At 37.9% G+C, this 10,204-nt stretch overlaps 1 protein-coding gene across 1 annotated transcript; it reads right to left on the bottom strand.

Moving 5' to 3' along the window:
- Positions 1-1,438: 1,438 nt before the first annotated feature.
- LOC104599450 (ethylene-responsive transcription factor 12) lies at positions 1,439-2,403 on the bottom strand. Its single transcript, XM_010261996.2, has one exon. It carries the CDS (start codon positions 2,091-2,093, stop codon positions 1,614-1,616), a length of 480 nt encoding a protein of 159 aa, XP_010260298.1. The 5' UTR covers positions 2,094-2,403; the 3' UTR covers positions 1,439-1,613.
- Between the last annotated feature and the right edge of the window lie 7,801 nt (positions 2,404-10,204).

The raw sequence follows: 10,204 nt of genomic DNA, 5'->3' as shown, positions 1-10,204 counted from the left end.
CTGTCGTCACCTTACTGACTTAGCTGCCTTCACCGTACACGTGTACCACTAAAATCTGTCCGCTGCATCATAAGCACCAGTACCTGCTACCTTACACGTGTAGACCCTGTGATAGGCCGACAGTCTCTTTTCTGAAACCGTATTGAATTTCAAAGCAAAAAGCCGGATTGACGTTGCTGCTTTCACGTAACGTGCGCCCCAAGTGTACCATCAACCTCACCGCCTCCTGCCTGCACCTTCCCTTCTCTCACTTCCCTCCTACTCTTCCCATGATCGTCCGTCCATCTCAGTTTTCTTTCTGAGACGATGCAACGCACGGCCTGGATTGACGGGACAATTTGAGTCAGGTGTACGGTATTAACTAGAAGCGTTCGTGTGTATCTCAGTTTTTTTTCTTTTTAATTTATGTTTGAATATTGTCTCCCTTTTTCATTTAATACGTAAAGCAGAAAGTGACAAGTATGAATGTATCATAATGAGTGGAGCAGGCGGGGTTTTAGTGTTTTACCATCCACCCATCCATCATCCATCCATCCATCCATCATGATGATGATGGCATGGCATGGGATATACATGCAATGCATGCGTGGAAGTTGGCATTTGTTTGTTGCTTTGCTCCCTAGATGGACGACCGTCAACGGAACAGTCGGGGAGAAGCCACCGTCACCGACAGAACGACGGAAGGAGTGAAAACGAAGAGCGCCGTGATGCCTCCGTTGCCGACAGCAGTGGGGCCCGTTTGATTGCGACAGCTACGGCGCGTGGAACCACGTGGATGAAATGAAAGGGGGCCAGCGTAAGCAGACGTCAACACTGAGAGAGAAAAGGAAGCGCGTGGGAATGGAAGGGGACGGGGACCACACGCGCGTCAACCCGTCGCTGTTTTTTGTTCTTGTAATGAAAGCCGGCCATACTGTCTGTTACTACTTGCGCTTTTATTATTTGAAGCGGGGACTTGTGCGTGCCTTCTCGCCTCCTTCCCTTTTATATACATATTTTTTTTTTATGATTTTTCTATTATTTTTCCGACGAAATTTTCGTGAGATAAATCGGAGAGAGGATCAAATGCAGAAGTCCAGGTTCCGAGAAAAGAAACAAGTTTTGTTCGAATTAGAAAAACAAATACGTGGGGACTGACACTAGCCAATGCCAGTCCTCGCTCTTCACGCCCCGGCCGGGAATTTGATTCTTGTTGGTCTCGAGAAATAAAAGATAGTAAACGGGTCTTTTCTTGTCGTTATTAAAATTCGTTTCAAGCGTTATCTAATCTGGAATAAGTCTGTGAAACCCATTAATATACGCTAGAGAGAGAAAGAGATACGCCTATTTTCTCTGGATATGCCGTCGGAACTTGACGACCTGAAAACATAAAACACATCGGACGGTAAGATAATGCCGGCCTATCCAACAGAAGGAATAAGATTGAAAGAACATAGAATAATAAAACCAACTTGTTTTGTTTCATGTAAAGAAGTGCAATATATTTACAATCTGGTTCTCTGGTTATCGATGAGGTAACATATTTGATCATTTCCTACAAAAACCGAAGGGAAAACAGAACAAAGAAAAGTAACAACAAGCAATGAACGCAAAAAAAGGATCTCTTTTTTTCCTCATCTCAAACACAAAGGAGACATGGTCGTAGAGGGCGGAGGCTCGTTTAAGTCGATCGATAGGCCCCGTTTAACAAGCCCAAAAAACGACGGCGCGGTTGAAGCAGGTTCTGGTGGCAGAGCTTCAGTCGCAACGTGGACGTCTTTAACCGAAGAAGCACCCTCATCGGAGCTGGCTTCCTTAAGAACGCGCGTCTGCAAAAGCTCACCGAGAACAAAACCGCCGGGAGGACATCCCCAGCGGTCGGAAGGTACGTTGAGGTCAAAGGACAAACCAGTTGACCGTGGGGGAAAGTTGGTCTTGGCTTTAGCCCCCCTGAGAGACCTAGCAGCACCGTCGTAAGCAAGAGCTGCTTCTTCGGGGGTATCAAAAGTACCCAACCAGACCCGGGTTTTCTTCCATGGATCCCTTATCTCGGCAGCGTATCTTCCCCATGGCCTCTTCCTCACCCCCCTATAGTGTCCCTCGCGAGAAGCCATGAGAGAGGAAAGGAAGAGCTGTGGGTCTGTGAAACCTTGGAGACTTAAAAGAGATTGTTCTGCGTAAAAGCAACAGCCCAGCAGCCCTAAAAGAGCAAAGGAGAAAGAAGTGGAAGGGACCCACTATTCTCAGTCTCCCGTAATCGTCGGCTGAGCGGCACGACCTCGTCTCATTTAAATAATAAAGGAGGTCCGAGTGCGTGTGACTGATGAGAGAGAGAGAGAGAGAGAGATGGGGCAGTGGTTCAGCTTCAGAGAGGGATGGTGGAGGGGAGTGGGCAGCCTTAACTCGTTGGAGCGGGGCGAGGGGCGGGGGGCGGGGGGCGGGGGCCAAGGCCAGCCATAAACAATGAATGACATGGATTGGGCCGCCTCGAGCAGAGAGAGCCGCCGCCTGATTTGACGTGTCGCAGGGGGCTCTCATGTGACTACACCAGAACAGTATGACGTTAGCCCTACTGTAGTACGGAAACTGATGGAGCGGCGCCTGCTATTTCTCTCTCTTTTCTTTCTTTTCTTTATTAATATTTTTATTAATTATTAAATTTCGGAGCTGCTGCAGTGTGACGACTGACGAAAACATAGGTGGGTGTCGTGTCGTGTCGTGTAGTTGGTGGAGAATAGCTACTCTGCTTTTTGTACGTTGAAGTGGATGAGGCGTCCCACGTGGACGGAATCGGCGTCGTGTCGAACTTCGGGGGACAGCCGAGTTCGACTCGCTGGAGGCTACTGAGTTCCGCTTGGTCGGCGTTCCCTGGGGCCCACACTGTTCCATGACATCTACAATCTACTCTTCCTCCGCGTTTTGTCGTTAGAGCGTCACGTCGTCTTACGTGGTTAAATCTGTAAATAACGAAGTAGATTAAGAGTAACCATTGAGCTCGCAAGGATCAGCGCGCAAAAATCGCTTCCTCCAACTAATTAGCCACGTGTCTAGTAATAGATTTACCTCGAATTTGGTTTTGTGGTTTCTATGATACCGAAAGAGTATGATGATATTGGAAGAATCTCATGGTCCAATCAGAACCCCCAAAGCCCACGTCAAATTTTAATGAAATTGGTTAATTGGGTTTAGTATTAATAATATATATATTAAAGGAAAGCTTTCAGCCTCATCATTTGGACTCGTGGGTTTTTTAAATTTAGATATATGGTATTTTTTGAGAAATTTATGTTAAAGCCCTAAACCCACTATTATCATTTAAATAGGTCTTTTCATTTTCTAGAAATTAAACATGTGTCAATTTTTGATAAATTCCTGTTAAAGTCCATAACTCACTATTATGCTACAGTTGCTCACCATTCAGATACATGGCCTTCTCATTTTTCTGGAAAGATAGATGTGTGGCATTTTTTGAGGAATTGCTGCTAAAGCCCACAACCCACTACTACCATTTTCAATCAATTTCTAAAGAAATGTAGAAAATGCAAAAGTTGTTATTCATTAACCCTTTACTATTATAACAAAAGAAAATTATTCATATTCTAATAATTATTAAAATGCTATTTTTTGAAATAAATATTTCTTGAAATTTTAATAATTATTTAAAAAATCAATAAATATAAATTTAATAGTATTAATTCCATAGTGTAAATTTAACATTACAGATTCCTCGTACTTAGTATGGGGTCATTCACCAGTTTTTATATTAAAGCGTGTAGAATTTATTTTATAGAAATTGTCTAAAACTCACAATTAGTTTTCAACATTTCCCTTAAACTCACCACAACTTTTCAAAATGCCTAAAATTCACCATGTCAATAAATTTTTATTTTTCAAAACTCACATTCTGTTAATGCATTGTTAATACTTCTTAACCGAAGTGTCCATATCAACATAAATAACAATTTTTTTGACCAAATTACCTTTGAATGGCGAGTTAGAGGAAAAATGGTCTTTTCAGTTTTTAATTTTCTTTTTTTTTGCATTTTTAGTGTTTTGTTATAAATTCTAATGTTTTTTTATAATTTTTCCTGTATCTTTTGTTATTTATTTGTAATTTCTGTATTTTTCTATAATTTTTAGTGTTTTTTCTATATTTTTTATTTTCTGATTTTGTTTTTCAATTTTTATAATTTGAAAATAATTTTTTATTTTGTTTGCAATTTATATAATTTTTATAATTTCTATGTTTTTATGTATTTTCTATTTGAAAGTATTTTTGACTTTTTTTCTTTTTTTCATGTATAAATATTAAAATGGTAATATATTAATACCCATTGATTTATTATATAGTTTTAGACAATTGATTAATTAATAAATTTGGATATAGCCTTTCAGTGCCGTAGGAATTGCTAAATTTTCGGATAGACCCCGTCTAGAGACCAGACTTTTCAGAATTCAGATTAGACAATGAGAATTTGGAAAAAGCGATAATGCCTTTTTTTTTCTTTTCTTGTATTTTATTTTTCGGGAGAGAGTGAGGGGTATTGATTATTGAATAGTGGGGTTGTGTGCGTCCACACAATGATCCTGCTGCGAACGTCTCTACGGGAGTGACGCCAACCTACAAACTCAGCTGCGGGGTCATTGGCAGACAGTTCACAGAGCTATAATGCTAATGGTGGGTCAATAAATGTATTAAATAATAACTGAAATTTTCATTGAACTATATCAAAAAACCGCAATGCTAATTAAACTACTGAAACAAATAAAAAATTTTGGTGAAAATTATGTGCGGCTGTCTTAATTCAATACAAGGAATGAATGAATGATTATGAATTCTTCATCATTGGCCCACTGCCAGTCTAGGATGGATGGTTGAAAGCAACTGAAAAGGTGAAGGGGGTTTAGATAAGAGAAGACGCAAAATGAAGACGAAAGGGCTGAAAGTTGAAAGAGAAGGCGGATGGGCTGTCATGGTTTCTTTTCTTCTGTATATTCTTGCCACGTAGACTGATGATGTGGCTAATATAATCTCGTTTTCGTTTTGAATTGAAACGTCAGTATTAGTTAAATTAAATAAATAAACCTGTGAGGATGTGCACCTAAAAAAAGGAGTTGCTTTTGGCGTGTGGAAGAGTGATTGAAGGAGGCAAAGAGGTTGAGCTGTTTTAGAGCTAGAGCTGCCGCGTGCCGGACTAGGTGAAATGGCTAATCAGAGGATTCAGGAATCGTTCTTGATATCTTTGCTACGTGACCTCACATTCACGTACAAAGAAACTTCGTACAGAAGGAAATAACAATAACAAACAATGAAGGATTAAAAGAAAAGAAAAAAAAAAAGGGAGACATCAAGCAAGCAAGATGACAGATTTATCTTTAAACAGGTCACTTCATCAGGTCCTTGTCCACCAACAGCATCTCTCTGAGTTCATTTCAACCATGTAAAGTAGAGTATGGAGCTATGCTGCCATTGATTGGACAGGCAGAATTGGATTGGGTATGTGTTCTGTGCCCATTGGCCATTGCTTCTCTCTCTCTGAAATTTTGAGCCAACAACAGAGTTTCCACTTCCCACCTGCCATGAAATTCACCAGAAAACAAACAGAAGATTCTCGTGTATATCTCTCACAGTTCCACTACACAAATTATCCACCACAGAGTGATCCACGCGTTTCCATGGCTAAGATTTGTTGCTGGATTAATTGTCTGACCCATTTTCATGGGGCAAAGCTTTCAGCCTCATAAGAAGCTAGCTTTGAAGAGATGATTAATGAAGGCTATGAATCATATACTTATTATTTACAAAAAATCGATCCGGAGCCGGAACCAGCTTGGGTTTAGTTCGTTTACAACTTTGTTCATTAATCTATTCTTTTGATTTTCAGGACATTTTTACGCATAAAAATTAATATTAAAATGGGTAAAATTGTTCCATTATATTTTATAAAATTTCTTCTTAAAGAAATAGACAAGTTTTGCTCAGTGAAGTGGAACTAATTTTATCATAGAATCCATTATTAAATGCAAAATGAATATTGTAAAATTGATCAACTTTTTCCCCTCTCCCTCATTTATTGGTAAACAAATAGACAATTAATCTCTGGTTTTCAGGTCAACAGTTCAACCATTCAATCAGAATAGATGGTTTGTTGTAATTTAAAAAAAAAAAAAATAGAAATAAAAAAGATCAAAAACCATTATTTAATCCAAAAGAGTTGATGGTTCAAGGGCGAAATAGAACCGATTACGTAGATGATTTCAAAAAACAATGGAAAAAATCAATATATGACCAATAATATATAAATAACAAGCCGGTATAAGATCTCTATTTCCTCTCAATATTAATATGGCTGCAAATGGATAGGATCCAGTGGCATTCTCCATTACCCCAACCCTAGCAGAGAACTCAGCCCCCTCAATAAACTTTTACGGAATAAAGGTAAATGGAATTTTATGAGAGATCTCTCTCTCTCTCTCTCTCATTATGAAAATTTATGTTTCAGGTTCTGCACATCAAATTTTAGTGTCTTCAATTCGGTTTTCGTTCGATTTGGTTATTAATCTTCCAAACCGGTAGCTGAGTCTCTGGTTACTATTAAAAACAAGTAAATCTTGCAGGTACTTTTGCTTCCGTCTCTCTCTCTGTTTGGGACAAAGAAATAGGAGTGGAATAGGGGCACCACCTTGCAGCGATGGAACAGGTGATGTTTCTTCGTTTACTTATCAGTTTTCTCTCATTTTTTCACTGTGCATCTCTCAGTATTTAATGCTATATGTCATCTCTTCGTATTTCAGGTGCTTTTGGTTCTTCAAATTAATCTCAACTCACTCATGTTGCAAATCAATCCTCTCCTCTAATGTCAATAAAAAAACCTTCCTAAGGTATGTGTTCCTATCTTATTTGAGCCAGTTTTTATACAAAGAATGTCCAACTATTCATTTGAGTCGATTTGGTAGCAAAATTATAGTGAAAGGGAACCATTCCATTCTTCGCTACTGTGGTCACTTTGTTGAGCGGCCACTAATCCACTATAGCGAAAAACGGGTGAAGAAGAAGGTATAATACCAGTTTCTCTGTTCCTTGCTCCATACCCGAAATCGGATCCAAGTAGAATTATTATGATCTGGGTCTACCTAGCGTTCTCGACGTTTTTGACCCAGACCCAACCGAAATGGTTTATTCAACCATTGATTAGTTAATTAATGTCAAATAAATGTAATTAGTGAAAATTTTGAATAATTTTGAATATTATTAAATTACCACAAATTAGTAAAAAACATAAATAATCATCATTACTTACAACAAATTAGCAAATTATTATTAATAAATTAGTTGTAGTTAGTGAGAATCATTAATAAATTTCAAAATTTATTAGTGAAATATCCGCCGTCCATTGTTCCCAAGTAATTCGATCTCATATTCAATGGTTTCTTAGGCTGTTTTTGGGTTTCTCATATCCATTTCAGCACCACTACACCATTCACATATGTGATATGTTGTGTTCGCTCTTTCGAGTGAATACCGTATATGCAGGATCGGGTGAAGAAGGCAGGTTAAATGGATTGGGTATGGGTCAGGTCCTTTCCTATCCAATTCAGGTCCGATCCATTTAACTTAAATGACCTAGCTTAATGGATCAGGTATAGGAATGGCAATGGGGTGGGGGTGGGGCAGAGACGGGCAGCCAGCCTCTCCCATCCCCATCCCCGTTAACGGGGATAAGGTTATCCCTATCCCCACGGGATCTTCATTCCTCAGGATTTTTTATAATGTCAATCATTTTATTTTTATTTTATTTAAAAAAATAAAAATAAATTAAATTAAAATTTACAATCTTATTAAAAAAGATTTAAACATATTCAATTATATTTTTAAAAATATTAATATATATACATGCGTGTACATATACATATATAAACGCATTCATACATATATACATATATATATTAATAAGGATCCTACGAGGCGGGGAGTGCTTTCCCCACCCCCGCCCCATCCTCACCAATGAGGATGAAAAATTCCCCATCCCCATCCCTACGGGGGGAAATCATCCCCATCCCCATCCCATTCGAGGTGGATTACCACGTGGATCGGGGAAATGAGGAAAATTGCCATTCCTAATCATGTGTGATCGATTTTCTGATATCCAGTTCAAGCTTGACCCATGTGACTTAAATGATGTTGCTTTATATATGCTTCAATTAAACCAACTAATTATTAATCATTGACTAATAAACTGACTAATTATTAATTATTGACTAATTACTAAAAATAAATGCAATAAAAATTTATTAATTATTGACTAATTAATGATTAGTTAATAATTGAGCCAGGCTGGGCTCGGGTTAGGCCCACCCAACTTGCACTTTTATCTCCTTTTGCTTCAATTTCTTTGAACAAAGCCCATGCATCACATAGGTTTGAAAATTAATTTTAACAATACTGAAAATTATTGTTTAAAATTACTAAATTTTACTATTATAAAATTTAAAAAACTAACAAAATGATTTGAAACTTAATTATTATTAATTTTAAATCCCCTAATCCATTTAAAAACAACAAAAATCAACATTAAATAAAAATTTAGTAAAAGTTAAAATAGTCTGATAAAAATTAAAATCTAATACAATTAGGAATCCTTCTTGGAGTACAACTTGGGTGGGTTGGGCTTGGGTTGATCCTAAGTCTCAAACCTTGAGCCCAGGCTTGGCCCAACTCAAGGTCAAGACCAAATTGAGCTTTGTAGCGCAATTTTCAGTGGCATCAGAGCCAACACATCTGGGATCAGGCTTGTAGCTCAATTTTCAGGTATAATAAATTGATAATATATAAATATGCATATTATAAAATGTTGGGCATGCTCAGATTGATTGTGTTAGGTGGGGCTCAGGCTACACGAGGGCTCAACCCAAGCCCAACCTGTTAGGCCTGAGTTTTTTGGCCCAAAGCCAACTTGAAGTTTACAAGGTCAAGCCCAACATGGGCAAAATCTCGGGTTGAGCCGGGTCAGGCTCAGGTTGGGCCCACCCAAGTTGCACCTCTAGTTCTTTTTGCCTCAATTCTTTTAACAAAGCCCATGCAACACACGGGTCCCAACTAGTATATACCTAAATACCAAATTTGATTTCTTAATAATTAATTAATATTGTAAACACAATGGGTTTAGATTGGGCACGTGCTGAATTCAAATATTGAATATCATTAATTTAAATTAAATTAAAGATGATCTGAGTATTGTATATATTAACGGAATGATTTTGTTATTAAATATCATAAATCTGAAATACACAAATTAACTTTACTAATAATTAATTAAAAGTAGACACAATCTTAGGAGATCGGATCATATCGAATTGGATTGAATTCCAATTGAAACAGATGCCATTCGCATCCCAAAACGTAGGAATCTCATAACTTTTTTCCGTCTTGATTGCTCTCACGTGATCATTTACATCAAAATTTCAATTCCATCTTGTATTTTTTTTTTCCTCTTTTGTTGATAGAGGAGGATATTCTTGTTGTCTGTTTTTTTTGTTTGTTTGCTTGTTAATGAATTTCCTTTTTCACCAAAAAATAAATAAATAAAAAGAAAAACAGAAACATATAAACACTATATTAAAAGAGATTTTTTATTGAAATTGCCACTACTTTTTTTGGCCATACCAAAAAACACTTCTGGGAAACAACTTGCTTGCAGGAAGTTAGAAGTCAGAACACACCAAGGGATCTTTAGAAGGCGAGCATGGACCTAAGATGGCCGACTGAAAAACAAATCAGAAAGAAGTCAAAAAGAAAAAAAAAATGCTTTGATTGCAAAAGGAAGTTCCTATGGTTTTGATCTTATCTTTTTCCAAAATGAACCGGTCAACTTGAATTCAATTAAGATTTAGGCCTCGTTCATTTTAGTGTTCACTGTTCAGTGGCACTTCCACTTAACTAAGTAAAGAGTTTGGTAGTAGAAGATTCGCGGGTGGATAAGCATCTTACCCATCTTCCAGGAGAGGAGAGTATCAGTTAATCAATTATCTGGGTAACTGATATTCTTTAGAAAATTTGCTTTCCATGGGTCCCACGCGAGAAGAGGGTTAATTGGTCAATTACCCATTGACCAATTTGCCCCCTGGCCCCTACGAGATACCGGCAAACGAATGAGGCTTTTCAAGTAATTGCCACAAGAGTTACGTAGCAAGGCAGTAATATTGAGCTTTCGACAAGCCATAACAC

This window comes from Nelumbo nucifera, chromosome 1 (genome assembly GCF_055504915.1).
Source record: "Nelumbo nucifera cultivar China Antique chromosome 1, China Antique-T2T, whole genome shotgun sequence".
Taxonomy (NCBI): domain Eukaryota; kingdom Viridiplantae; phylum Streptophyta; class Magnoliopsida; order Proteales; family Nelumbonaceae; genus Nelumbo; species Nelumbo nucifera.
The sequence above is the reverse complement of the archived record's forward strand: the minus strand, read 5'-3'. Positions and strand labels throughout refer to the sequence as shown.

Coding starts and splice junctions, on each gene's coding strand:
- LOC104599450 (XM_010261996.2), bottom strand. CDS start 2,093: ATGGCTTCTCGCGAGGGACACTATAGGGGGGTGAGGAAGAGGCCATGG.